Source organism: Gouania willdenowi, chromosome 18 (assembly GCF_900634775.1).
Source record: "Gouania willdenowi chromosome 18, fGouWil2.1, whole genome shotgun sequence".
Lineage (NCBI taxonomy): Eukaryota > Metazoa > Chordata > Actinopteri > Blenniiformes > Gobiesocidae > Gouania > Gouania willdenowi.
In genome coordinates this window covers 14,814,033-14,840,000 of record NC_041061.1, presented here as the reverse complement: position 1 = coordinate 14,840,000, position 25,968 = coordinate 14,814,033, and the positions used below count along the sequence as shown (strand labels likewise).

General features: G+C 35.7%; 2 protein-coding genes across 19 annotated transcripts in view; both read left to right on the top strand.

Moving 5' to 3' along the window:
• Window positions 1–5,894, top strand: part of col25a1 (collagen type XXV alpha 1 chain) — a 199,888-nt gene extending 193,994 nt beyond the window's left edge. For 14 of the 17 annotated variants that reach the window (XM_028474638.1, XM_028474634.1, XM_028474632.1 and 11 more), the window contains 2 exons: window positions 1,898–1,936; window positions 5,258–5,894. In XM_028474638.1, the coding sequence (XP_028330439.1) occupies window positions 1,898–1,936; window positions 5,258–5,284 (66 nt within the window). In that variant the 3' untranslated portion in view covers window positions 5,285–5,894. Of the gene's footprint in view, window positions 1–1,897; window positions 1,937–4,582; window positions 4,686–5,257 lie in introns of those variants that run through there. The other 3 variants (XM_028474636.1, XM_028474626.1, XM_028474623.1) reach the window with 1 other exon arrangement.
• Window positions 5,895–11,894: 6,000 nt separating this feature from the next.
• On the top strand, window positions 11,895–25,608 carry etnppl (ethanolamine-phosphate phospho-lyase). 2 transcript variants are annotated; one of them, XM_028475007.1, is made up of 13 exons: window positions 11,895–12,099; window positions 13,671–13,789; window positions 13,916–14,075; window positions 16,704–16,778; window positions 17,589–17,682; window positions 18,482–18,598; window positions 20,265–20,347; window positions 20,717–20,942; window positions 21,957–22,111; window positions 22,203–22,292; window positions 23,686–23,816; window positions 25,293–25,363; window positions 25,484–25,608. In XM_028475007.1, exons 1-13 carry the CDS (start codon window positions 12,056–12,058, stop codon window positions 25,586–25,588), a joined length of 1,470 nt encoding a protein of 489 aa, XP_028330808.1. In that variant the 5' UTR covers window positions 11,895–12,055; the 3' UTR covers window positions 25,589–25,608. The 2 variants fall into 2 exon arrangements, with proteins under 2 accessions (XP_028330808.1, XP_028330807.1); XM_028475006.1 differs by having other exon boundaries at window positions 11,906–12,099; window positions 25,478–25,608.
• Window positions 25,609–25,968: the final 360 nt, after the last annotated feature.

Below are 25,968 nucleotides of genomic sequence, written 5' to 3'. Positions count from 1 at the left end.
TTAACTCAAATCTCCTCCCCTCTTGTTTAACCCTCCTATTCTCAAATATCCCTAACACATTTTACCCTTGGGGTCAATCTGACCCCAGGGATATTTGCCTCCAGAAAATGATTTTCAGACAATTGTTTTTGTGTCAGGCACTTTGTTTATTTGTTAAATACATCAATAAACCCCTTGATAATGAAACCTCGAGCGCCACCATCAGGTCAAACTTTCAAATCAGAATTAATTTAACTTGAATATTTTTTATCCAAATCTTCTCAAATTTACTGACAACAGTAGTAATCACAAGAGTATGAACATTATTGGTGGTGGTGATGATATATTTTCCTGCAGTGCCACCATTTCCTCTATTTTTTTAGCTGCTAAATGTGTAGATCTTTTCACACGAAAACCACATTGACTGTCAATTAATAGGTTATTTTCTATGAAGTTATCTAATTTTTACAAAAATAATAATTTGGAAAATTGGGAAAGCAGTTTTCATCAGTTTTTATTATTTTCAGGACCATCGGGTCAAACTTTCAGGTTTAGAGTTTGTGTATCTTGAAAATCTTTCTTCTAAATCTTTTTGAATCTGCACATTCATGACTCTCACAGAATGAACCATATTGATTAATGTTGGGAACCCCCCATTTCATCTCATAAACATATTTATTTACTGATTTTTATGTAACATACAGTATTTGAGGTAATTCGCGATAATATATATGTCCTCTGTCTCAGACACATCCTCCTCTACGTCACTTTCACTGTGAAAGAGCTGTTCCTTGTCATATATCAACTCAAAAGTATCAAGTCTGCACCTACAGGTGTGGGGATGTAAGGTCACACATGGGCCACACACACATGCAGACATGTTTTACACAGCTAAAACAGCTTGGGGGTCAAATTGACTCCAAAGGAACACCAATGCATGTAATTTGCGTTCAGCTCATTTGAAAAAAAAAAATATATTATGAGGATTTTACACTCAATCAATTGTACCCATCAAATAAGGAAAAGTCATGAATTATAATGCAAAAGAAAAAAAAGTCAACAATTTTTTGAATGATGAACATTGAATGCGGTCAATTTGACCCCAAGGATAATAGAAGGGTTAAGACGAAATGAAAATAATTGCTGCTAAAAATAAAATGTTCTTAATGATTTTTCATATTCAGCCCGTTCCCTTTTAACTGTTCTGCTAACACAGACCCTCCCTTTACTCTGTTACCTGTCCTGCTCTTTTTGTACCAATTGGGCCAGACCGTGACCAAAAACAGGGAATTGATCATTTTAACAACAGATTTTAAGTTGAATTTTGATCTTCTGACGACCCAATGATGTAGAAATATCAGTCATGTAAGTTTGTGGGAAACATATAGGGGGTGCTTTATACATTATACTGTTCAGTTACTGAATACAATGGACCGCGGTAGGTAAAAATACATTTACATATCACTCGTCATATTGCATTGACATTTTCTTTTTATTTAAACTGCTACATTGTTGTTCTGCTAAAGGAAAATGCGTCATTAAATCATAGCATACAGTCATCTGCATATTGGTGCACATAAGCCTTATTCTGCTGTGTTTTATGAGTTTGCTTGTTATCACCTTTGAGCAACAGTTATCTGATTATTATGTAGAGACAGAAATTGGCATTACAACTGTATGAAAATATGTAGAATGTAGTAGAATGAGTAGAATGTACAGAAAAGTAATTGCCTGTGCTGTGATTTACATGATCCGTGCAATTTAGGTCATCTTTATTCATAACAGCTAAGAGCTAACAAAGGCTTAAAAAGTAATGCTAGTGGTTCGATATATGCTTTATTCACCATTAAATAACTTAAATGTGGGCGTTTCAGACCTGTTTCAGTTCTCATTTTCCTCTTTCTGCTGCCCCAAACAGGGCCCAGATGGATTACCAATGCCTGGGTGCTGGCAAAAGGTAAGACCACAGTACATTTAAACAACACTCATTAGTAAACGGTGTGTATGTATGTGTGTGGCATTAGTATGGGGTGAACAAACTTTAAATAGGCAAGGTTAATGTATTTCTGTAGCATGTATCATACACAAGGCAATTCAATGTGCTTTAAAGTGCAATATCAAACAATAAAAAGTAGTTTGAAATAAACAATAAAATGAAAAAATATCTTCCTCTCAGTCATAATCAGTAAAGAAAAAGAGAGCTGTTCACATTAAATGCTGACTGTATGCTTGATTTAGTTTGTCAATTAGATTAATGACACTAAGATTTGAGTTGACTAAAATATAAAGCGTAAGAGTTTTTTAAAAAATTACTTTAGCATTGATTAACCTGATATGTTATGGTATTAATGTTTGTAATTATACAGACAGATTTGATGTGATCAATGCATAAGACCACATGACTGCATTAGTTCTGATTGGATTCAATCCCATTTGACAAATTTATAATTTACTTTTTTATTAGTCGATGAAAATCGAATATATTTTCAAATAACTTTCATGTTTTTTTTTTATGGCATAGTCTAGTAATTGTCACGAATGTGTTTGATGGAAACTATGACGTAAATTAGAATATCTGTTTTGATATATATATATATATATATATATATATGCATTGTTAAAAATCAAGAAATCACATTTACATTATTCCTAGCATTCATTCATACAATAGTATTTAATAACAGATGATACATTTATTCGACATCCACGTACAAAAATGACACAATTTATGTCTAAATGTTTTAAAATGTTATATATTTTTTGTAATAAGTCTTAGTAAAGAGATGAGACATGCTCCTATTTGACTAAACAGAAGGTCGGAGCATGCTTTTATTTTGGCAGGCAAATATTGGAGCTCATGTACAGTCCTTTGTTCAGAGGAGTGGAGCATGAATTATCAAACCACTACTGTGTTCAAAATGGCATAATCCAAACTTTACACTACAAACTCAATGAGTGCATACTGTCTACTACTGTATATACTATAAGTATGATTAGGATAGTAAGCGTTCCCACTGAAGTATACTTTAAATTTTCCCAAGATGCATTTGGAACCTATGACGACAAAAACCTGAAGCACACTGAGGCTACATATCTCTGAAATTTGTGCTATTGACTAAACTTCCGTTTTAAAAAAAAGAGAAAACAAGAGCCCTATTTACAAAAGATTTAAGAAACTAATGGAAGACAAGAAGAGACGCTTTTGTTTTGAAAAGGGAATGTTTGATTTTTTTTTTTTTTTTTTTTTTTGATTTTAAGTTTGAAGCCGGTCCCAGGATGATTTTACATTCCACTCGCAATGCATCATGGAGCTGTTGAGTATGAGTAGTATGCCAACCGTGCAAACTAGGGATGTAACGATTAATCGTAAGACAGTTAAAAATCGATTCATAGGTACCACGGTTCACATCGATGCTCTGAAAATTGAATCACAGTACTTTTTTTAAACAGCAGAGGGCGCTATATATTTATCCTTCCAACCGACTACTGGGTTACCAGCGCCCTCTGCTGGTCTAAACAAATATTTGACGTAAATACAGTAAAATGACTGTTTTTTTTTTTAAAGTCCAATTGTTAAAGCACAAAATACATTTTCAGTTGCACTTTTAAAAAGAAAAAGAACTATTATGCAGTTTTTAATTGTTTACTATAGAACCAGAATTTAAATTAATAGGTTTCTTCTTCATTTGTATTATTCCTTTATTTATTTCATTCAAGATTTATTTTTAGTTAAATTGCAACATTTTGAATAGTTTATCAAGGGATTCTTTTGACAATGAAAAATAAAAGGAAAATAGTACAGTATTTTCCCCAAAAAAAATAAAGGAATATTTTTCAGTCATTTGTCAACATTCCCATTTTGTAAAATAAATCGTGAGAAATCGTATCGTGAACCCAGTATCGTGAATCGAATCGTATCGGGAGTTGAGTGAATCGTTACATCCCTAGTGCAAACTAAAAAAAAATTCCCGATATGGTATTTCTCGTGTACTCAATCTTTGCATACTATCTAATGTGAGCGCACTACATACAAGTTTTGTCATCAAACTTAGTATGAGTAGTAGGTTAGTATGCCATTATGAACGCAGCCTTATTCTTGGCCTCAACTGATGGAAAAACTGAAAGTATTCCTTGTGAAAAACACGCGTTTACTCACAAACAAAAGTCGAAGTTTGAATTTGCCGCTCGCAAAATTGTTTTTGACTCCATCGCAAACAATGGGTTTGTTGACAAATGGTCACGTGACCTGAACTTCGGAAAACTACTCTTTAATGTGTACGCACTACATACTAATTTTGATATCAGACGTCGTATGAGTAGTAGGTTAGTATGACATTTTGAACACAGCCCACATGTCATTACATCAAGTAGATAATCCAGCATCCTAAACCTAGAGCAGTTATAGTTATAAAATAAAAAGAAACCCTTTTGTTGAGTGCTTGTTCACTCACTGTCACGTAATGTTTTATCTCATGTGAGTTCCAGCTTTGCCATGTTTTTGCATGAGTTTTCTGAAAGAGTGTGTGAAGAATAATGAATTGCCAATGAGAAGCCAAACATGTCACACCGCTTTCTCTCCTGTGTTTTTTTTTCCCCCTTGCAGTGATCACTCTAACCTGAAACGCATGGAGTTTGTAAATAATGCTTCTTTTATGGTATTTATAGTTTTTTAAAGGAAAAAGAAGTCTATGTGTACAATGAAACAACAGCAACAACAACAAAAGAGATAATTATCCTGAGTTTCACGCCCCCTAAGCTGCTTCTACTCAAAACAAAACAAACCCCATGTGTGTCCGCTCGCTCGCTCGCTCGCATCCATCCATCCATCCATCCATCCATTCACGCTGGTGGTGGAGTTCAGATCCTCGGCTGGTGGCAGAACTTGTCTCTTCAGACTGTGCATGGCTCAGACTGGAGTGTCACACCCAGGGAGCGGGGGGTGGGGAGGGTGTAAAGATGGAGGAGGAAAGGATCTGGACTGGCTCCTTAACACCAAATGCTCAATGTTTTGTGTCGCTCACCGCCTTCACGTTACAGAGACTAAACACAGCGAGAAGAGACTGTGCCCAGCAGAACATTGCACCCCCTGACCTCCTGGAAAAAAAAAGCATGAGTCGTGTACTGAAATGATGTATATTGTACATATATATGTCACTGTTTTCTTGTCTTGTGATTGCGTCAGAAGAAAAAACCCCAATACTAACAAAAAAACATCAACAACAACAACAACCCCAGAGCTCTGAATTAGTAACCTTTGCTTTCCTTCAATCTTTCCAAGGGCGTGACGCCATGGCTGGTAGCCTGAGACACCCCCCCCCCCCAGAAAGTAACGCTGTTGGTTGGTTATTATTGCTTTATTGTGGTGGTGATGATGCCTGCAGATGGTCGTGAACCAGCAGGTTATATCAGCTGCAGAGTTAGAGCCACTCGTCTCCTGATAGAAGTGGGTGGAGCTCTGCAAGATGGCAGACTGGGACATTTGGGGGCGTATGGGGGCGTTCCCCCCTCGCCTGAGCACCAGAGGCGCCGAAAGTTGTGGACAAGACGACGACGAGAGCACGGACGGATGCAATCATGACGTTTTATTTTTCTTTATTGTATTTCTCTTTCCGCTCTCACTCTTATGCATTGTTTATATTTTTGTGTTTTATAGCCTTCGGTGCCTCAAGCTTTTATTCATTCCTTTTATCAGAAAATGTGCTACTTTTACCAGAACTGTTGAATTCAGACTAGGGAAGCTTCTTTTTTTGTTGTGAGGAGACTGAAACAACATGTTTATCACTTGATTGCATGTCAAGTCGTTTAGGGCGGCGATTGTAAAGATGCACATGCTAAAATATACATGAACTTTTTGCTACATTTAGCAACAAACTACGATTAAAAAAACTTCTGTGAATTTTTTCAATGTTACTTTTGACCAGATTTACAGCAATACTTTGTTATATTTTTTAAATGCAAATGTTAAATATAAATGTTAAATCTAAATGTAAATTTAAAATATAAAATCATAAATGTTAAATATAAATGTTAAATTTTAAATCTGAACATTAAATATTAAATCTGAATGTTAAATATAAATGTTAAATCTAAATGCTAAATGTTAAATTTAAATGTAAGTTTTAAATGTAAAACTTAAATGTAAAGTCTAAATGTTAAATCTAAATTTAAATGTTAAATATAAATTTAAATGTTAAATATAAATTTAAATGTTAAATATAAATGTTAAATCTAAATGTCACACATGAAATTAAATATTAAGCTAATATGCAAATTCACCAGAATGAGGTATTATGGTTGTACTTCCAGTGAATTTACATATTAGCCAAATATTTTGTTAAACCCGTGACATTTAGATTTAGATTTAACATTTAGATTTAACTTTAACATTGACGTTACATTTTTGCGTCAAAAAAAAATCACAGTTTCACAAATACTGCTGTAAATCTGGTCAAAAGTAACATTAAAAGAAAACTTCAAATAGTTTTTAAACGTGGTATGTTGCTAAATGTTGCAAAAAAATTCCTGTTTATTTTAGCATGCGCAACTTTACAATTGGCGCTCCATAATGTTGCCTCAACTATCCATCTGTACAGCCACTTACTTCATCATTCTGGACTTGGTTTATGATCTGCTGCCCGTTTTGGTTTTTTTTAAAATGTCCAAAACAAGCTTTGATTGAAAAGTGTAACCCTAACTCATCCGTCTTCCTCTTGTTCCTGACCTTTTTGGTCAGAGTGGAAAGGGTAACGTTGACAACCACGCTGCTCTCGCGCATTTAATTTATTGTCTTATCTGTTCAGACAACAGTGTGAACAGGAAGTGTTCAGATGAAATCAAGATTTCACACCAATACACCATAAGCTAAATGGTGGCCCAGTGGCCAGTTATGTCACATTCCACATTTCAAAGCGATGGTTTATTTCTCAGCAAGGTTCAACTTCATATGTTTGTGTGATTGCCTTTGATGTTAACGCAGGGCAACTTTATTTTTTTTTTTGTCATGAAAATTAATTGTGCAGTTATCGAAAACAGTGATTCTCAACCTTGGGGTCGGGACCCCATTTGGGGTCGTGAGATACTGGGAGGGTGTCGCCAGATAAGAATATTTCTGATCAACTTCAGCCCATTTTTGTCTATTATTTACCCTTTTTCTGCAACTTTGTCAATCTTGCCATATTTTAACCTATTTTCATCACTTTTCTTACCATATTTTTGCTCCTTTAATGCGTTTTTGCTACATTACTCCCATTTCTGTCACTTCTCCATCAAATTTCAATGCCTTTCTGCACATTTATTTCCACTTTCAAGACATTTTCAGCACTTTTAAACCCTTTCTACCACTTTTCCCACCTAATGTCACATATGTTGACCCAATATTGACAATTTCTACCCTCTTTTTTACCACTTTTTCTGTCCATTTTTGGCTACTCTAATTTGCAACTTTTAACCAATTACTGTGGTTTTTAAAATCCCATTTCACCACCTTTTCCACCATTTTTGGTGACTTTTAACCCATTTTATATCTGATTAAACCAAGGATTTACATCTTTAAGATGACTATATACTATGGTCCAAGTAATAAACTTCCTGGCTAACAGTGGATTTTATTCAGATCAATAAATAAATGTGGTTATCACAGATTCATAGAACAATGGACCATCATTTTGCCGACTTTATGGATGGACCCCAAAAATCTCTCCCCTTTATTCCCCCTTATAGATGACCCTGTCTCCACGTGACTGTTATTCAATGTTCATGTCTGTGTTCAACCACCTTCAGGTACAGTGGGGGGGGGTCCCCGGTCTATGGGACCTTTATTTTGGCGGTCGCGAGCTGAAAAGGTTGAGAACCCCTGATCTTTAAAAACTAACAACTTATCATTGGTTCACAGATTTGCCTGCACATGGTTTCTTTCTGATTGTACAATTTACTCTTAGGAATGGATGCACATCTGTACAGTTTCTAATGGTAAGGTCAACACCAGTGGCGAGAACTATACGCAACCGTTATTTTCTTTATTGTCGGAATTAATTCATTTTGTGCACATTTTTCTTGTGTATTTGTCTCAGTATTTGAAGTGGTACCTTATTTATTTAATTTTTTTATACTTTGTTGTTAATGAAGGCATTTTAATCACGGCATTCCTTCCAGTTTTGGTGAGTTCGAAGGGATAATCAGGTAGTTATGCAAAAGGATAAGTTGGTCGTCATCGACTTATTATGCCTTACCGCGACATACACGTGCTTTTGTTTTAAGTTTGTGTGTGGAAATGACAACTGGTCTGACACATGCAGTTAAAACCACACACACACACACACACACTCTTCTCTCTTTCTCTCTTTACATTGAATGTAGTTTGATATATGTATAGTGGAATATTAATGTACTGTTGTGAGCTCATTTTGACATAAAGTGCAATTTATTCTTTGGTTCATGTGTGTAGCAGCCAATAATGCAGCCGAAATCTCATACTGTGGGTGATTTCTTACAGCTCCATTTGTCGAGTGTTGCTACCCGTAATACCACTACCTGGAAAGAAATTGTATGTTTATTTACCAGCGAAGAAGAAGAAGAAGAATCATGGGTAAACACACACGGACCTTTTACGGCTGAGTCTGATTGCGCGGGGGAGCTTTGCTTTAAACCCTCCTGTATTTTAAAGTGTGATTATTTTCTGATATTTACTGTTTTTTACAGTTGTTGTTTTCTCACCAGGTGCTGTTCGTTTAGCATGTGCAGCTAATTTTTATTGGATTTTGATCATTATTTTATTGGATAATTTTTTTTTTTTTTTAATTTTTATTGTTCTGTGATTGTTTAGTTTATTTTTTAAAAAAAAAAAAAGTAGTCAGAAAGGTGCCATGAACGTTATTAGCAGTATTAGCTCCGCACAATGACTCGCTGATCAATGCTCCAGAAAGATCCCAACAAGTCACACTTTTCACAAATAAAACGCAAGTATCTTATTGGGTGAAAAGCTTGTGCCATTCTACAAAGGCAGAAAAAGTAAAATACTGAATTTTTGAAGCTAAACTGAGCTGAAATAACTTACTTTCCAAAATAAAATGCTCACATTGAGGATGATGTGGGGAGTTTTTGGAGCAATGTTTGCATTTTTTTCCTAGTCTGGTAAAAGGCATAGGTTCTGTTCTGTTCTGCATTTGTATTTGCCATTTAATTATTTCTTTAAACCCAATGTGTTCACACGTTATATTTCAAGTCGACATTTCATATGACTGTACTGTTGGAGCCAAATAAACAGTCGTTAAAATACAACAAACTGACTTTTCCTTTGTTAAAATAGTGATAGATTTAGATATCTGCAAGAATTGTGTTTTTGTTGATGTGGCAAATGTAAAACGTCAACATGAAAGAAAGGACAACGCAGTGCAAAGTCATTCCCAGGTAAGACGATCAATACGGCTATTGTAAAGATATCTTCCAGTTTCTTGAGCTCATGTTGGCATATTTGGCATTTTCTGCTTAGGATAATATTGGCACTGTAAGAAACTACTGTTTGTGTGATGTCCACAAATGTTACATTGGTGATGATAATTAGGGATGTAACGATTCACTCAACTCCCGATACGATTCACGATACTGGTTCACGATACGATTCTCTCACGATTTTTTCATTTACAAAATGGGACTGTAGACAAATTTTTTTTTTTGGGAAAAAAAACTAGAAAATACTGTATTATTTTCTAGTTTTTATTTTTCATTGTCAAAAGAATTCCTTGATAAACTATTCAAAACAATGCAATTTAACTAAAAATAAATCTTGAATGAAATAAATAAAGGAATAATACAAATGAAAATGAAGCCTATTAATTTTAATTCTGGTTCTATAATAAACAATGCAAAACTGCATAATAGTTCTTTTTCTTTTAAAAGTGCAACTGAAAATGTATTTTGTGCCTTAACAATTGGACTTTAAAAAAAAAAAAAAAAAAACCGTCATTGCACTGATTTACGTCATATTTATTTGGACCAGCAGAGGGCGATGGTAACCCAGTGGTCGGTTGGCATGCAGATATCTTGCAGTGAAGAAGAGAAGCTATGCTAGCAGACAGAGCTAATAGAAAAACGTGACTTTTACAGATATTCAAGTAATATTACAGATATTCTTTCAGTGCTAAAGGGGTAAGGAATCATTTATTAACATATTTAAGAGTAGAAGGCAGCCAGAAAGAAACTATTAGCAGACTCCGCCCGCCGCCTACACTCGCCTACACTACAACCTCTGCTGGTTAAAAAAAGTACTGCGATTCAATTTTCAGAAAATCGATATCAACCGTGATACCTATGAATCGATTTTCAACTGCCTTACGATTAATCGTTACATCCCTAATGATTTTGCGTGAAAGTAAAATATGTGCATTGAAACTCGTGTACGATTGCAAACCTGCTCCCTTCACTGACTGTTGATGGTTGATTTGTCAAGTGAATAGTGCTGTGTTGCTTCCCCCCAGGTGTGTAAATAAAGTGAAACAGTTGTTTGGAGGTTTTTAAACACCTTTGAAAGACAAAAACAAACAGCAAAAAAGGCGAAGGTGAGTGTATTGTTCAGAAACTGGTGGTGGGTAGAGAACTTGACAACCAGTTAAGCTGTACTTTTGTTATTGGATATGTTTTCACAAACATTTCATAACGTTTAAGATTCAAACAGCACTTGATCTCAAGTTAGTTTCCCAGATTTCCATAAATCCAGTGAAGAGCCAAGAAATAATTTTTTTAGATATTTGCAGGGATTTATTAAATAAATAAAACTGCCAAAATGTTAATATTAAGGATGGGATGATATATCTTGCAACAAGATATTGTGATATTAAACCGTCCAAAGGTCTCAATTGTTGCCAGAAACCAATGCCATGCTAATACTGTTCTAGTTTAATGATTAAAAAAAATGCAAAGTTCATGCAAAGATTGGATATAGATATATATATATTGTTTTTTTTAAGACAACATGATTTTGTTCTAATTCTAGACTGGCATGAAATGTCAATCTGTTTTTGTGTTTGAGTGGCACACTTTGCATAAATTGGTCATAATGTTGTTTATTTTGAATTTACCCAGACTATGAGTACTTTTAAACCCTTTCTGCCACTTTTCCCACCTAATGTCACATATGTTGACCCAATATTGACACTTTCTACCATTTTTTTTTTTTTTTAAAACCACTTTTTCTGTCCATTTTTGGCTACTCTAATTTGCAACTTTTAACCAATTTCTGTGGTTTTTAAAATCTCATTTCACCACCTTTTCCACCATTTTTGGTGACTTTTAACCCATTTTATTTCTGATTAAAACAAGGATTTACATCTTTAAGATGACTATATACTATGGTCCAAGTAATAAACTTCCTGGCTAACAGTGGATATTATTCAGATAATTAGATAAATGTATTTATCTATAAGTATACACAGAGTTGAAATCAAATAAAAGGTTATTTTTCAAACTTCATTTTCTTTTTTGTTTTTCAAAAATATTGTCTTGTATCGTTATTGTGAGCTCTGTATTGTCTTGTGAATTTTGTCTATCGTCCTACCACCATAATATGCATTAATTACTGAGTCTGAGCTGATAGAAAAAAAAGTAGTAAATATCTTTTAACTTTATATTTGTATTAGAAGGTTTAAACTTTTAAATAAATAATAATAATAATGAAAAAACATCTGAAATTATTCAAGCGCATATTTTTTCTGCTATAGTGTAAGGGACAACAGATGGACATATTTACATGTTTCAGATGTTCATTATTGCTTCTTGTACGTACTGTTGCTTTTCTAAATAAATGAAAGTAAAATTACCTCTAATATTACTATTAATGTTAAATAGAAAAGATAAAGTGAAAGAAAACGCCATGTATTGTCCTCAACAACTGTTAACGAGGCGTGTTTGAAGCTTGGAAAGTGATTTGACTAGTTTTTCCCCTTCAGGCTTTCCGTAGAGTACAGTAGCGCGCGGCGGGCAGTGCGTGTCTTTACCTGCGCGCGCGCGCGCCTGTCTGTCCGTGCGCGCTCGCGCGTTAGGTGCATTCGGACGTTGAAACGTCATCGGGAGAAAAGTTAGAAGAATGGACAAGAATCAGACCCTGAACCTCAGGAGGAAACACATCGGGTGAGCAAATACACTCATAGTGTGTCAACAAAAAACAACAACATAGCGAGCTTTAAAAAGGGTTGACAGAAATGTTAGAAATGTCTTTTTTCTTTCTTTCTTTAGCTCCTCCTATGGTTACTGTAAAATATGGAATTGATTGCGAAACTTTACAATTGTCACGTTTCCAATTTGTTTTCGGTTCATTGCCAAAAAAAAAACAAAAAAAAACAAACAAAAAAACAGTGACAATGCATCAACTTTGATTGGTTGAATTGGAGCATTGATTTATTGCATATTTTTCACAATATAGATTCATTTGATTTAATTTTTTGACTCAACACAAGATGATAGAATACATGAACAAAGGGCAAATCCAGAGCAAATAATTATATTAAGTATGAAGACAAATATTTTTGATTCGACACCAAAAAATACATGGATTAAATCAGTGGTTCCCAAGGTACACCAAAGAACTATTGTGCAAAAAAAAAAAGCCTTTATAACACATGTTATCACTCATATATAATGTACAATACCTGTAAATGTGCATAATTATTGACTAATGCCAAATAAAATGTGATAGACAACTTTATTACTCATGAAATATTTATTTATTTATGAAATGAGTGCATACAATGTAGTAAATTAAAAAAAAAAAAATGATTGTGTGTATTGCAATAAATGTATGGTTGTCACAAAATCCTACGGTACACCCACACTTGCCTCACGTCACACCAGTGTGCCGCAGCGCACCGTTTGAGAATCACTAGGTTAGATCACGTGTCAAACTCATGGCCCGGGGGCCATGAGTTTGACACATGAAAAAAACTCAAAATTCTTCCAAAAAACGTAAATTTTCCAATTTTTTTAAAGTGAAGACCCTGTTGGGACTGATATCTGTCATTTATTGCTTGGATATTGTACGTTTCTTACATTTTATGTATGTGTAGAAGTGTAAACTTAGGCACAATAATGTTGAAATTACTCATTTTCCTGTTTAAAATCTGTGGCCCCATTTGAGATCAAACTGCTCCGTATTTGGCCCCTGAACTAAAATGAGTTTGACACCTCTGCGTTGCATCAAAAGATCCAATTCGACACCGCAGGAGATAGTAAAAAAAAAATGAGGAAGAAAACATGAATAATTGTGTAAATGAAACTCAACTTTTCCCAGTGCTTACATTGTATGATTGCAGTCATTTTTTTTTTTATAGTTAAAATTCTTGCAAAAACCTCAAATTATTACATCATATTTCCCTTAATTAAACAGAAATTGGTCACAAAATCAAGGATATTAAAAGTGAAAATCCTGTTGGGACTGATATCTGTCACTTATTGCTTGAATATTGTCTTGTTTGTTGCATATTTTGTATTTTATGTATAGTTAGAAGTAATAATATTGAGATTACTCATTTTCCAATTTAAAATCCGTGGCCCTACTTCAGATCAAACTGCTCCGTATGTGGCCCCTGAACTAAAATGAGCTCGACACCTCTGGGTTAGTTCAAACACATGATAATATGTGAAATGTTGTTTTGTCTCCTTCAACTTCCAATTGATATTTTTGGGGGTGTTTTCTGACGGCGTAGACCTTCCTGCAAGATCTTCTTCAGCCATGACCCCATTAAAATCGTGCGAGCCAAAGGCCAGTACATGTATGACGAGAAGGGACAGCGATACTTGGATTGCATCAACAACGTTGCTCACGGTGAGCTCTCAACCCGTACATCTGGTTTGTCTGTCCACATTCCTCCCACACTAGCTTTCAACACTTACTGTAAAAAAAAAAAAAAAAAAAAAAACACACATGTCTAATTAACTTTCATCTCTGCAGTGGGTCATTGTCATCCAGATGTGGTGAAGGCTGGTGCAGAGCAGATGGAACAACTCAACACCAACTCACGCTTTCTGCACGACAACCTGGTGCTGTTTGCCCAGAAGCTGCAGGCCACGCTGCCTGAGAGGCTGTCAGTGTGCTACTTTGTCAACTCTGGGTATGTCGGCGTGTTACTGTACGTCGCAAACCGCAGAAAGACACATAAATGCAGACGAACCACTCTAGAGTTTCACCTGGGTGTGGTTTATTGACAGAGCAGGGGAAGATTACAGGCAGGATTTATTACACCCCACTAGCAAACATATACGCTAAATAAAAACAATTAGATGTGATTTAATATCTATGCTTTATTAGCTCGTAAATACACGTGTTTATGAAACACCACTAGCTCAGGGCTGGGCGATAAGCCTGGAAAATGTATTGTGACATAATATCGATATTTTTTTTTTTTTGTATCCTATTAAAACATAAGGACCAGGAGAATAAAAGGCTGAATGCAAGTAATTTTATTTTAAACTTTTTTTTTTTTTTTTTTTGTTTACAAATAAAAAACATTAATACAACTATGGAAAAAAAACTGATAGAATATCAAAAAATATTTCATCATACAAAACGTGCAAGGTATTTAGTATTTTGTCAATTACTAATAATGATCATTTAATAATAAAGTAGAAAATATATTTTTCTCATGGAGTTCAGTGCAGTTATTAAACGTACTAATGCACATGTTTTCTATTGATGATGATCACGTAGGTATAGCCATATACGTTATTGTTTTATTGCCCTGCACTAACTTGGTTATTCATTTACATCTGTTTTTAAAGCTGAGCAGGAAGTATATGGTCCGGACGAGAGTAACAGTAATGTTGGATATAATCACTAATGTTGACTCACTAACACTAAAAGCACTCAGCCATAAGGAGATACGTCAGTGTTCATAGTAATAAACCTGACTATATACTGTATAGGCATTATTAGGCCTGCATAACGGTACACGTTTGTGCTGCAGAATGTGCAATAAAGACAATAAGGGAAGATTTTACAATCATGGAATATACAGTATGTAAAATATACATTTTTGGATGAATGGAATATTACTCTGTGGCAGGGGTTCTCAACCTTGGGGTCACAATACACTGAGCGAGGGTCGTCAGATGCCTTCAAGAAACTAACAATTTGAGCCCATTTTTGGTTATTTTTACCCTTTATCTGCAACTACACCAAACTTGCCATATTTTAACCTATTTTCATCACTTTTTCTTGCCATATTTTTGCTCCTTTTAATGCATTTTTGCTACATTACTCCCATTTCTGCCACTTCTCCATCAAATTTCAATGTCTTTATCGCACATTTTTCCCACTTTCAAGACATTTTCAGCACTTTGTTTCAAATATTGACACTTTGAACCCTTTTTACCACTTTTTCTATCCATTTTTGGCAACTCTAATTTGCAACTTTTTATTTTTGTGGTTTTTAAAATCCAGTTTCACCACCCATAAGCTAAATGGTGGCCCAGTGGCCAGTTATGTCACATTCCACATTTCAAACCGATGGTTTTCTCAGCAAGGTTCAACTTCATATGTTTGTGTGATTGCCTTTGATGTTAATGCAGGGCAACTTTATTTTTTTTTTTTGTCATGAAAATTAATTGTGCAGTTATCGAAAAACAGGGGTTCTCAACCTTGGGGTCAGGACCCCATTTAAGGTCGCAAGACACTGGGAGGGGGTCGCCAGATAAGAATATTTTCTGATCAACTTCAGCCCATTTTTGCCTATTTTTTACCCTTTTTCTGCAACTATGTCAAACTTACCATATTTTAACCTAGTTTCATCACTTTTCTTACCATATTTTTGCTCCTTTAATGCGTTTTTTTCTACATTACTCCCATTTCTGCCACCTCTCCATCGTATTTCAATGCCTTTTCTGCACATTTATTTCTACCTTTGTGATATTTTCAGCACTTTTAAATCCTTTCCGCCACTTTTCCCACCTAATGTCACATATGTTGACCCAATATTGACACTTTCAACCCTTTTTTAACCACTGTTTCTGTCCATTTTTGGCCACACTAATTTGCAGCTTTTAACCAGTTACTGTGGTTTTCAAAATCCCATTTCACCACCTTTTCCACCATTTTTGGTCACTTTTAACCCATTTTATTTGTGATTAAAACAAGGATTTACATCTTTAAGATGACTATATACTATGGCACAAATAATAATAAACTTCCTGGATAACAGTGGATATTATTCAGATAAATAAATAAATGTGGTTATCACAGATTCATAGAACAATGGACCATCATTTTGCCAACTTTATGGATGGACCCCAAAAATCTCTCCCTTTTATTCCCCCTTATAGATGGCCCTGTCTCCACATGACTGTTCTAGTACAGTGGGGGTCCCTGGTCTCTGGAACCTTCATTTTGGGGGTTGAGAAACCCCTACTTTCTTACTCCCAACAGTAGGAGGTAAAATGTTTGGTGCTTAATTATCTAAATGGAAACCTTTTTCAGCATTTATTCATTCATTGGTCAAAAACCACTACATTAAACCACGCGTGTTTATTTACAGTCCCTCTAAAGTCATGAACTGCTGAAAACACAAACAGCGAGAAAGCACAAGCCCAATAAGCGTTTGGACTTGTTTGTTAGGTAATAAGTGGCCCGTGGCCCTATTAGAACAGCCACTGGGGTCTGATCTGAAAGTGTCATCCCTGGCTTGAGTTGTGTGTTTAGTGGTGACTGAGTAACTCAGAGTAAACTCTGCCCTCTTGAACTTCAGCTCTGAAGCCAACGACCTGGCCCTTCGACTGGCATGGCAGTACACCAACAACAGAGACGTCATCACGCTGGAAAAGTAAGAAGTGGATGGGCTCACAAATACCTGTATGACATCGTTGTGTACATTTATTAGTATTAAAGCTTACTAGTCACACAGTTATTGGTGCTTTCTGCAAATAGGGAGGAAGGTTTGTGTCTTAAAGCTGAGATCACAAGAAGTTAGGATTTTCTGCACCAGAACCAGGACTTGACATATAGTTGATATGCATAAAAAAACACATGAACAATAAATAAAGCCTTTGCAGGTCATGATTTACAAATCAAATCTGTTCATTTACAGCTTTTTATTATACTTCCACCACGCTGATTAACATCTTTGTTTACAGCCTGATTGTTTATTGATGGGAATAAATCTTACCACGGTTCCCTTGCACACGGTTAACATCTCATGTTAACCGTGTGCAGAGACCACATTTTTCACAATTAGAACTAATGGATTCAATTCAAAATAAAACCAGTTCTGAGGCTCTAAGTATAGCTACAATTATGAACTCTAAACGTGAGAAAACAACCAGCATTCAATGTTGTTTTGGCGCGGTGCATTAAGCTTAATTGGATTGGTCAGCTATGATGTGATGCATTTGATTGTTTACTGGTCATTTCATTTTTTTCTTCGTAGTTTCACATTTTCCGTTGATCATTTCAAAACAAAATAAATTACGGTTTACTCAGTAACGGTTCGGTGTAGAAATGTATCTGGTTACTTCTTTTAAAACGCACTTAAGTACCCATAAAAGCAACTTGAGCACAGCAACGTGAGTACTTGCAATGCGTTACGTTCACCTCTGCTCATGACTGCTACTTGTTTGTCGCTCTCTGTTTGCAGTGCGTACCACGGTCACGTGTCCTCACTCATCGACATCAGTCCGTATAAGCTCCAGCATCAGTCAGACGTTGAGCACAATCCATCTGTGCACGTGGTGGGTGTCGTCTCGCTTTTGAAACACAGTGACTCAGCTGCTTGTGGCGGGTTAATGAGTGAACGTGTGGTCGAATGGGGGAACAAAATGCAGCCGAGTTCAACAAGGGAACAGTGGATGTTATGCCTGAGTTCAGATTGATCTGTAAACAACATATCTACCAATGTGTTCATACACATACAGTATATTTATTTGTTTTAGCTGCTGTGTTGTTCGTGGACTCTAGAATCTACTGCTAGAATCAAGATTGGCTTTATTTCTACTTTTGTGATATTTTCAGCACTTTTAAATCCTTTCCGCCACTTTTCCCACCTAATGTCACATATGTTGACCCAATATTGACACTTTCAACCCTTTTTTAACCACTGTTTCTGTCCATTTTTGGCCACACTAATTTGCAGCTTTTAACCAGTTACTGTGGTTTTTAAAATCCCATTTCACCACCTTTTCCACCATTTTTGGTCACTTTTAACCCATTTTATTTGTGATTAAAACAAGGATTTACATCTTTAAGATGACTATGTACTATAGCGCAAATAATAATAAACTTCCTGGCTAACAGTGGATATTATTCAGATAAATAAATAAATGTGGTTATCACAGATTCATAGAACAATGGACCATCATTTTGCCAACTTTATGGATGGACCCCAAAAATCTCTCCCTTTTATTTCCCCTTATAGATGACCCTGTCTCCACATGACTGTTCTAGTACAGTGGGGGGCCCTGGTCTCTGGAACCTTCAATTGGCTTCAATTGTTTTATTTTTGTTTTGTTTTTTTGGTCTTTTTCCTCACAGGCTCCCAGTCCTGATGTGTACAGAGGTAAATACAGAGCGGACCACGCGGATCCTGCCACAGCGTATGCAGATGAAGTCAAAGACATCATAGATAAAGCCCACAGCAAAAGAAGAAAGGTAATATGTATTTGAGTCCCATCATACTGTACATACAAATACATGGGCTAACAAGAAGAAAACACAATCGTCTATATATCAATTTTATGAGGTGCTGATGAAACAAAAAAATTTTTTTTGTTTTTTTTTTTTGTTCAAGAAAGCTCTTCAGTTTAAAACTTTAGGAGATTGTGTTGATTTAGAACTGGCGGAGCTAATTGTGTTGGACCCCCCAAACGCTGACACACAAAATGACTTCATAAACAGGACAAGAAAAACACATGAATTGACTCGACAAACACAATACGGGAATAAATATATAAAATGACGGCACAAAAACGTGCAAAAATGACTCCATAAACAGATGAAAACGAAACATGAAATTACTCCCCCACCAAAAAAACAAATTAAGAGAATAAATGACACACAAGGTAAGAATAAAATATATATAATGACAAAACAAACACACAAAATGAGAGTTGACTTATAAAACGGCAACACAAACACACAAAATAACAAGAAAAACATACAAAAATGACTCCAAAAAGAGAAAATGACAAGAAAAACACATAAAACAACCCCAGAAAAACCACAAAAGAGAATAAATATGGAAAATGACAGCACAAAATGAGAGTAAATTATTCAAAATGGCAACACAAAGACACAAAATGACTCAAAAAACATAAAATAACAACAAAAAACATACAAAAATGACTCCATAAACAGATGACAAGAAAAACACATAAAATTACCCAAAAAAATACAAAATAAAAGAATAAATGACAACCACAAGATGAGAGTAACATATATAAAATGACAACACAAACACACAAAATGACAAGAAACACACATCAATTAACCCCAGAAAAACCACAAAAGAAAATGAATATGGAAAATGACAACACAAACACACACACAAACACAAAGGACCTCTGCTACGAAGCTAAATAATTATATCCTGGATTAATCTCCGTCAGTGGGCTTCACCTAACCAAACATTCCTTGTCAGAGAGAAGCTGTCCTATGAAGGTCGATAACAACACGCTAATTTAAGCCAAGTGATTTCAGCCTTGGTACGTGTGCGTTCCCATAAAAGGGGTGGAGATTGCAGCGTCTGACCAATCATTACAATGGAGAAACCTGGCAGAGCGAGCATATTTACAATGGAGGAACAGCTTATCATTTAAACAAATATCATGAATTTAAATCCATAATGACAGTGAAGAGCAACACTGTTAGTGCAGCGCGCACCAGGAGGCGGAGCTTTTATACTTGCTCAGATCTGATCCACTTCATAACTTGGTCCCGACCAGGTTAGTCATTCAGCCTAAGTTACCATGGTGATTTAGCTCTGTAAGACGTTGGCGAGCTTTGTAGGACAGCACACGCTGATTGAATCCCGGAAGTTATAAGAGGTAATTTAGCTTCGTAGCATACCCCCAAAATGGCTCCAAAGTCACAAAATGGCAACAAGACCACACAAAAAACACCAAATGACTGTAAAAACAGAAAATGAGAGAATAAATATATAAAAGGACAACAGAAACATACAAAAATGACCCAAAAAAACACAAAATAAGAGAATAAATATATAAATATAGCTTAATATCTCTCCTGGGACAATAAATAACAGATATTAAAACTAGCCATATACAGTTCATTAATGTGGTTTATACTTTTTTTGCAGATTGCTGCTTTTATTGCTGAGTCATTGCAGAGCTGTGGTGGGCAGGTTATTCCTCCTGCTGGTTACTTCCAGCAGGTAGCAAAGTGTGTATTCAACCACGTTCACTCTCACAGACACTTTAGGAATGGAAATGGTGTGTGTGCGTGCGTGTGTGTGTGTGCGTGTGCGTGCAGCATACACCAAAACAAGAGATATAATAAGACTATGAGGCTGTAACCCAGGGTTTTTAAACTTTGGGGTCAGGACCCCATGTGTGGCCGCCTGGAAATGTCTAGTAATAATAATAAGATAAAATAAATTACTGATTAAAAAGATATTTTTTAATTTTCAAATGTTTTGAAATTGTATTTATTTATTTGCATTTGCTTATTTCGCACAGTTAAAAAAAAAGCATTACATAATATCACAGAAATACGGTAGGTTTTTCTGCTGACTCGTCTGCTGTTCTGCAGGCACGTCAGAAAGGCAGGAGGTGTTTTCATCGCTGATGAAGTCCAAGTGGGCTTCGGGCGAGTTGGCAGCCACTTCTGGGCGTTCCAGCTGCAGGGAGACGATTTTGTGCCTGACATTGTGACGATGGGGAAGCCCATCGGTAACGGCCACCCCATGTCCTGTGTGGTCACCACTAAGGAGGTGGCAGAGGCCTTCATGTCATCTGGAATGGAATACTTTAACACAGTAAGATAGGAAAGATAGTTTTCCATTATAAGTCCACTTTTTTGATGATATAAGTGTGAAAATATATTTTTGCCTGTAAATCCCTGAAATGAAACGGTAATGTCCACATGATTGGTAGAAAAAAGTAAATATGCCAACTGTAAAAGTGGAGGCGATATTTTTTCACACCTGAGAAGTAGGGATGTAACGATTCACTCAACTCCCAATACGATTTGATTCACAATACTGGGTTCACTATACGATTCTTTCACGATTTATTTTACAAAATGGAAATGTAGACAAATGATAACTGAAAAATATTCCTTTATTTTTTGGGGGAAAAAAACTAGAAAATACTGTACTATTTTTCTTTTATTTTTCATTGTCAAAAGAACCCTTTGATAAACTATTCAAAACAATACAATTTAACTAAAAATAAATCTTGAATAAAATAAATAAAGCAATAATACAAATGAAGAAGAAGCCTATTAATTTAAATTCTGGTTCTATAGTAAACAATGCAAAACTGCATAATAGTTCTTTTTCTTTTTAAAAGTGCAACTAAAAATGTTTTTTGTGCCTTAACAATTGGACTTAAAGAAGAAAAAAAAAACAGTCATTGTATTGTATTTACGTCAGATATTTGTTTGGACCAGCAGAGGGCACTGGTAACCCAGTGGTCGGTTGGTATGCAGAAGAGATGCTATGCGCTAGCAGACAGAGCTAATAGAAAAACGTGACTTTTACAGATATTCACGTAATATTACAGATATTCTTTCGGTGCTAAAGGGGTAAAGAATCATTTATGAACATGTTTAAGAGTAGAAGGCGGCCAGGAAGAAAGTAGTAGCAGATTCCGCCCACTGCCTACACTTTTGGAAAAGAGAAGGATAAATATATAAAATATAAATATATAAAAAAGTACTGCGATTCAATGTGAACCGTGATACCTATGAATCAATTTTTAACTGCCTTACGATTAATCGTTAGATCCCAAGTGTAAACTTGGTCTCAGTTCACCTTGCTCTAACTCAGTTTGGCGGTAACCCAGTGTCGTGTGCCATCGGCCTGGCCGTCCTAGATGTGATTGAGAAGGAGGATCTGCGGGGAAATGCTGTGCGTGTGGGACGACACCTCACCCACCTGCTGGAAAAGCAGAAAGAAAAGCATCTGCTCATCGGAGACATCCGGTGTGGAACACTTAAACGATCTCCCTTGTTTGGTTCAGCTCTATTATACATGTTGTTTACATATCTACATGCGTGGTTTGATTGTGTGCAGGGGTGTTGGTCTCTTTGTGGGCGTGGAGTTGGTAAGAGACAGGACAAAGCTCACTCCTGCTACAGCAGAGGCTCAGGAAGTCATTTATAGGTAAGTCACGAGACGTTTACGTTAAAATATTCAACCACTATCAAGAATCTGTCAGTATTTTCACAAGCGTTTACTTATGTGTTTGTCCTAGAGCAGCTGGATTACGTCAAAAGTACTAGAATTACGAGTGTTGACAACAATATAGACCCTAGGCAACATGTGTCGAACTCAAATCCAGCCCTTTAAAGCATCCAATTCGGCCAGCAGCAGAAATTTTTAAAAAATGACAGAGAAAACAGGAATTATTGTGTCAATTGCCAAATAATCCAGCTGTAGATATCTTCCACAAATCTTGCAATTTCTCACAAAAATTTGCACAAAATTCCTCTAAATCACACAAAAAAATTGGTATCGATATTGAAAATCGAGGCACAATCATGTTGTGCTTTTCTGCGGCCCACTAAAGATTAAACTGGTCCGTATTTGGCCCCTGAACTAAAGCCAGTTTGACACCCAAGCCTTACACCACGGAATATTCTATTACATTTTGGATCCCGATCAATAAACTGATTCTGGATCAGTTTCAAGCAGCCAAAAATCCCTATTTTTCTCTTCATTGGTGAAATTTCACAAATTCATATCTTGGTTGGTAATAAACCAAACTTTGACATTTCACTCCAGATTTTTCATTTCAGCGTATTTCTCCAAAAACATTGAGGTACCCATACATTTGGACCTACTGCAGTGTTTTTCAACGTTAGGGTCGGGACCCCATGTGGGGACCCCTGAAATGTCTAGTAGTTATTTGAAAGAAAAAGAAAAAAATTTCAAATTAAAACACACTATCTCATTGAACCAGATATCTGCCAATAGCTGGCAAAGTGGATATTTTAATTAACTTTTTTTTTTTATGTATTATTTTTATTATTCTGTGGTTTGTATATATTGTCTGTTTAGAATATGGACTATGCGTCAAAAATTCTGTTGGTGCTAAAAGATGCTTCATTCCTAAAATGAAGTTGATATAAAGCTTCAATCGTATTATGAAGTGTTTGAAGTGCAAGGTGGTGCAGAGGTAAGCAATGCTGCCTCACAGCTGGACATGTAGAATACCTCATTTTAGTTTAAATCCATACAATACGCCCATTACCTGATTGCTGACTCAGCAGTTTTAGTATTACGTACCCGTATCCTGCTTCACTCTTTGAAGAAGATTTGTTATCCACAGCTTATCTAGCTGATTACCAGCTTCACTGCTGTAGACTTTATGGTTATTCTATTCCGCCGTCAGCAGTTTTATGCTGTTTTACTGCTTTTTTTCTTATCGTCAGTTCTGCAGAAAAAAAACCAAACACACATAATGGCAATAATGGGATGAAAATCCAATATTCAAGTCCTGGTGCGTCTTAGAAAAACAATATGTACTGTATGAGTGCTGAATGTGTGTGTGCAGGCTGAAGGAGGAGCACATCCTCCTGAGTGCAGACGGACCCCATCGTAACGTACTGAAATTCAAGCCTCCAATGTGCTTCAGTGTGGAGGATGCTGACTTAGTGGTAGAGAAGATAGACCTCATTCTCACAGGTACACGTCCACTGTGACCTTTCATATGTTATATTAATAAATTAGCGTCTCACGTAGGGATGGACTGGCCGTTGACCCAAAATGGGCCGGTACGGTGGCAAACGACAGTGAAATAAGACATAAAAAGAGGCAGAATGTAGGAAGAAAGGAAACAAGTGGCATTTATTGGGCAAAAGGTAGCTTATTCGGATGGAAAGTGTCAAAAAACTGGTGAAAGAAAGGACAAACATTTGATAAAAGTGGCGTGAACGGTTTGCAAAAATGGAAAAAAGGGGCACTTATTGGCAAAAGGTACCTAAAATCTGAGAAAAGTGTCACAAAATGGTAAAAAGGGGCAAAAGGTAGCTCATTTGGATGAAAAGTGTCAAAAAAAAAAAGGGCAAATATTGGATAAAAGTGCCATAAAAAGTTTGCAAAAATGGACAAAAAATAGGAAAAAAAGAGGCACTTATTGGCAAAAGGTACCTAAAATCTGAGAAAAGTGTCAGAAAATGGTAAAAAGTGGCCAAAGGTAGCTTATTTGGATGAAAAGTGTCAAAAAGGGCAAATATTGGATAAAAGTGCCTTAAAAAGTTTGAAAAATTGGACAAAAAATAGGAGAAAAGGTGCACTTATTGACAAAAGGTACCTAAAATCTAAAAAAAAGTGTCACAAAAAGGGGCAAAAGGTAGCTTATTTGGAGTAAAAGTGCATAAAAAGATTGCAAAAATGGACAAAAAATAGGAAAAAAGAGGTACTTGTTGGCAAAAGGTACCTAAAATCTGAGAAGTGTCAGAAAAGGGCAAAAGGTAGCTTATTTGAATGAAAAATGTCAAAAAAGGTTAAAAAGTGGATAAAAGTGCCATAAAAGTTTGCAAAAATGGACAAAAAACAGGAGAAAAGGGGCACTTAATGGCAAAACGTACCTACAATCTAAAGAAAGTGTCACAAAATGGTAAAAAGGGGCAAAAGGTAGCTTATTTGGATGAAAAATGTCAAAAAAGGTTAAAAAGTGGATAAAAGTGCCATAAAAGTTTGCAAAAATGGACAAAAAACAGGAGAAAAGGGGCACTTATTGCCAAAACGTACCTACAATCTAAAGAAAGTGTCACAAAATGGTAAAAAGGGGCAAAAGGTAGCTTATTTGGATGAAAAGTGTCAAAAAAAAAAGGGGCAAACATTTGATAAAAGTGCAATAAAGGTAGCTTATTTGGATTAAAAGTGCCATAAAAAGTTTGCAAAAAATGACAACAAGTAGGAAAAAAGGGGCACTTAATGGCAAAAGGTACCTACAATCTGAGAAAAGTGTCAAAAATGGGACAAAGAAAGTTGGAAAAATGCATAAATTAGTTTTTAAAAAGGGGTTAAAATTGCTTCCCTTTTAAGCCACGTGTTGAGGCATTCACCTCTGCTTTGTAGTTTAAATGAGATGCAGATGCAGCTATATTTGATGTCCCAGTCCACCCATACCTCACATGTATATCTTTATGTTCCTAGAACTGGAAAAAGCGTTGGGCCTGACACTGAAAAACACCTTAGATATAGCGAATGAAGGAAATAAAAGAAAGGTAAGACACACTGTCATCTATTCTTTCCCATCCAGGAAAAAAAACATGCATGTTTAACAAGAAAGATTACAGATAGTGTTGCATATTTCATGACTTTGTTATTTTTATGTCAAGCTGCAGGCTGATGAAAATGGAAACCAGTGTGAGAATGGTTTAGTACACAGCACAGAGGGTGGTCACGGAGCGCCTTCACACAGCAAACGGAACAAACGCCTCCAGACATAAAGCAACACACACACATATAATAATAATAATAATATAATAATCTCCTGACAATCAACGTACTATTTTTAATTTCTGAGAAATCAAGCAATGTTAATGTCCAATGATGCTAAAATGTATTTTTAAACTTCTGCCAGTATGATTTTAATTTAAAGTATATTTTTGATGACTTATAACGTGTCACCAACAGATGTCTCTTATTTAACCACACTGTAACCCTTATAGATAGTAAATTACCAGTGCTTTACACAAAGGGAGGTTCATCTTAATATATATTTCTTCTACTTATAATTATTTATGTGTAGGACAAAAGGTATTGATGAAAGGAAAGATGTATGTAGTAATGTTAGCAAACTTGTGGATTATGTACCTAATAAAGTCAT